The 3,971-nt window shown below is 47.6% G+C and overlaps 1 protein-coding gene across 1 annotated transcript; it reads right to left on the bottom strand.

Annotated features, from left to right (window-relative positions):
- Positions 1–1,928: 1,928 nt before the first annotated feature.
- Positions 1,929–3,701, bottom strand: LOC310991863 (putative nuclease HARBI1; the record flags this gene model as incomplete). The annotated part of the gene is made up of 3 exons (XM_083979794.1): positions 1,929–2,015; positions 2,764–2,954; positions 3,035–3,701. The coding sequence occupies 3 exons, from the start codon at positions 3,699–3,701 to the stop codon at positions 1,929–1,931; spliced, it is 945 nt and encodes a 314-aa protein (XP_083835920.1).
- Positions 3,702–3,971: the final 270 nt, after the last annotated feature.

Genomic DNA, 3,971 nt, shown 5'->3' with positions numbered 1-3,971 from the left:
TGCGTGGGAATGTTCTTAAACACTCATTACGCACAGATCTGTGCGTACGCACTGTTGATAAATGAGGGCCCAGGGGTCTCATTTATCAACCGTGCGTAGAAAAGGTTCTAAATTCTGTCGTAGGAATGAAATTTAGAATCTGTGTAAGTACAAAAATATCCGTATAATCAAACGTACGGACACCGGTCATACGCACAATAGTAAGTAATCCGTGATGATAAATCCCACCTGTTCCTAACTACCATGGTTAGGGTCATTTGCATTCAGAAACGCCCCCAATTGACCATATATGGTAGCAACAATCCCTTTAATAATGCGTGAATGGATTGTTTTTCCCCCACACCAAAATCATGGCAAAGAGGGCGGAGAAGAGGAGTTTCTCTGATACAGACATAGGCGGCCTTACCTATGTTTCAACCGTTTCAATTGAAACGGGCCCCAGCCACCAGGGGGGCCCCCAGCTGCCAGCCACCAAGTAAAAGACAGTACAATAATTCATAGGTTTCACCTTATCATACACACACCCACACACACACACAGGCCTACATCCACCACACACACAAACAGCTCTGTCCACCGTGCGGTCACACACTCGACCCCTGATCCGCTCTACAACCACTGATGCGCGTGTCATGCCACACCGCGACTGTAGCCTACTAGTCGCTCCTAATTAATAATACGGCAGGAAATATCAATAACAATGTAGGCTACTACCTTTGAAAACAGCCCGCAAACTATCAATAGACCCTCGTCTCCCAGTATTATTCCTTTTCTCTTAGTGTTTGTTTTTCCTGCTTTCCTCCTGACATGCGCCCAGTTGCGTAACCTGATGATTGACGTCTGTCAATCACTTTCCTCCTCTTTCCTTTTTTTTCCTCGGGTTAAAATGCCTCCAAACAGGCGATCTATGAGTACGTCCTAACTTAACAGAGAAATAAAACACAGCGAGAGCACAACTAAAATGTGATATTATTGGCAGCTTATTTACAGATTGTAATAATGAAGGAGACAGCTGTCTGTCTGCTGCTCCAGCACCGCAGCACCGACAGGATCAGCACCTGTAGACGTCTGTCTGTCCGCATGTCTCGTCCTTTCCTTGTCCGTGGTGCTGAAATAACGCGGAGCACTTCGCTCTCATTACTTTTGTTGCCAATTTAAATTCAGAATATTGTTAAAGCCTGTAGTTTGTCTGAAAATGTACATAATGATTTTGCTTTTTGATGAAGACCAACTTCAGTCCTCGTTTTTTCTGCGAAGTCCTGGTTTCTTGCCCTGATAGTGATTTTAACACTTAATGGCCCTCATTTATCAAACTTGCGCAGGATCTGGTGTAGATTCTGGTGTAAATATCAGTGTACGCCAAGTGTCACGTGTGATTCACTAAAAGTGTGTACGCTGCTGATTTCGGCGTAGAACCGGTGTGGCATTGATAAATCCGGCGGCTGGAAACAATCGTAATTTAAATGACACGCCCCTATATATTCATGCTTCAGAGGCCTCCCCCGCCCTCTTTGCGACATGGAGACTCGAAGGATGGCAAAGAAACGTAACTTTTCAGAGGCAGAAATAGAGGTTATCACCACTGAAGTGGAAAGAAACAAAATAATATTATTTGGTTCCCTAAAAAGCGGGATTAAAGGGACACAGAAAAACGCAGTTTGGGCCAAGATAACAGCGGCGGAGAACAGCGTCGGTGTTGATGCACGGAGTCCAGCCGAGGTTGTATTTTATTTCTTGTAAAATATAAAATAAATAATATAATATATAATAATAAATATAAATGTACTACTGCTAAAATACAAATCCTTTACATGTAGGTTAAAAAAAAATGGAGCGATATGAAAATTGCTACCAAAAAACGGGCTGCTGCGTTAAGGCGCAGCAGCACCCAGACTGGGGGAGGTCAGTCTGATCCGGACCTGACTCTATCACAGCAGGAGGAACGGGTGGCAGCATTGATGGGCTCCCCGACCATCATGGGGATAAGAGGCGGTGGGGACACCGATGAGCCTGAGCTGGATGACGGTAAGAAAGTTGACACAGTCGGCAAAGTGCAACGTTTGTTGTATTTTATTAGTATCACTTATACTGGGTGCCATGCAAAACAAAGTAGAATAAAAATAAAATGCCCCCCCCCCCCCCAGAACAGCCAGGTCCAAGCTGCGCGCGAGGGGGCCAGGCAGGAGTGGGAGAGGAGGGAGAGCCCATTTGCTCCGCTCCACCACGCGCTGCTCCACCACCACCAGCTCCAGCTCCACCACCACCAGCTCCAGCTCCACGTGCTGCTCCACCACCACCAGCTCCAGCTCCACGCGCTGCTCCACCACCACCAGCTCCAGGCGCTGCTCCAGCTCCACGCGCTGCTCCACCACCACCAGCTCCAGCTCCAGCTCCACACGCTGCTCCACCACCAAGCGCCCGGTTCATCACCCAAGAGGTTTTAGACAGGCAGAATGAAATATGTCAATTGTTAGGACATATAAACAATAACCTGGTTGCAATTAATGACACACTCAAAAACATAAATGACACACTAAAAACAATAAAACCATGATCATTAAATGTTGTGCTGTGTTTCTCTACTGACCGTTTTTAAAAACGCTGAATAATGTTGTCTCTCCTCTGCACAGCTCTCAGGTGTGGCTGTGCCGGGCAGGGCTCTCCTGGCATAGGCTCATCTGGCTGTGCTGGGACATCAAATGGCACGCGGTGACTCTGCGCAATATTGTGCAGAATCCCACACGCCATAATGATGTCACATACCTTTTCGGGTGTGTACAGCAGGGTTCCCCCTGCTGCACCCAGACACAGCCATCTGCCCTTCAGTAGCCCGATGCAGCGCTCCACTGTGCCCCGTGTGCGCACGTGCGCAATGTTGTATCTGCGCTCCTGCTCAGTTGCAGGGTGGGCCAGTGGAGTTAAGAGGTACTCGGTCAGGGGATAGCCTTTGTCACCTAGTAAAGGATTCACACCAAATGTTAGCATTGTAACTTGAATGCTTGTATAAAAGTACTTTAACCGGTAGGCTACTCACCAAGGAGATGACTCCGGCCCTGCAGTGCGCCCCTCTGAAGCCGAGTCCCCACGCTGCTGTTTTGGAAGATGTAAGAATCGTGGGTGCCCCCAGGCCACCGGGCTACCACATTCAACAGGGAGAGGTTGGCATCACAAATGACCTGTACATTAATCGAATGGTAACTTTTGCGGTTCACGTATGCGTAATCGTTGTCTGATGGGGGCTTCAGACGCACATGTGTGCAATCGATCGCACCGATTACATTAGGAATTCCAGCAATCTCATAAAAGGCTCTTTTAATCACAGTTTGCTGAGCATCCGCATACGGGAAATTAATGTACTGCCGTGAGAGGGACTTTATTGCCGCCAGCACTGACGGCATGGTTCGGCTGATGGATGGTTGTGAGATGCCAGCTCGATCCCCAATCTCCCGTTGAAAGGTCCCGGTGGCCAAAAAACCCAACGTGGAGAGCACCTGCACCGGCACAGGTATAGCACAGGAGCGCCTTGTCTCCCTCTGCAACTGGTGCTCCAGTGTCCGGCAGAGGAGGAGGAGGAGATCCCTTGGCAGCCGAAAGCGGCTGAGCAGCCATTCATCGCTCTCCTGCAGTAGATCCTCCCGTTGGCGGAAGTTCCGTTCCCGACGGAGAGGAGCGTATTCCTCTAACAGCAGGAGGTCTGCCATCATCAATGTGCGATGACGGTCAAAGTTTCTCGCCTGTAAAATATGGGATTGAATGTGCATCTGACCAATCACACTGGATATCTGTCAGGCCACGCATTGCCTTAATCACCCAGGATTGCTCATGTCAGCCTGACAATCGTGCTGTCTCAAAATGTTGTTTTAATTCATTCTTAAATGTATACTGGTACTGTATACTTGTTTCGTTTTATTTAACTTTGTTTTATTTAATGTCGAAATTTAGTTTTATTTTATTTCGTTTTATTTAATTTT

Source organism: Trachurus trachurus (genome assembly GCF_905171665.1).
Source record: "Trachurus trachurus genome assembly, chromosome: 9".
Taxonomy (NCBI): domain Eukaryota; kingdom Metazoa; phylum Chordata; class Actinopteri; order Carangiformes; family Carangidae; genus Trachurus; species Trachurus trachurus.
The sequence above is the reverse complement of the archived record's forward strand: the minus strand, read 5'-3'. Positions and strand labels throughout refer to the sequence as shown.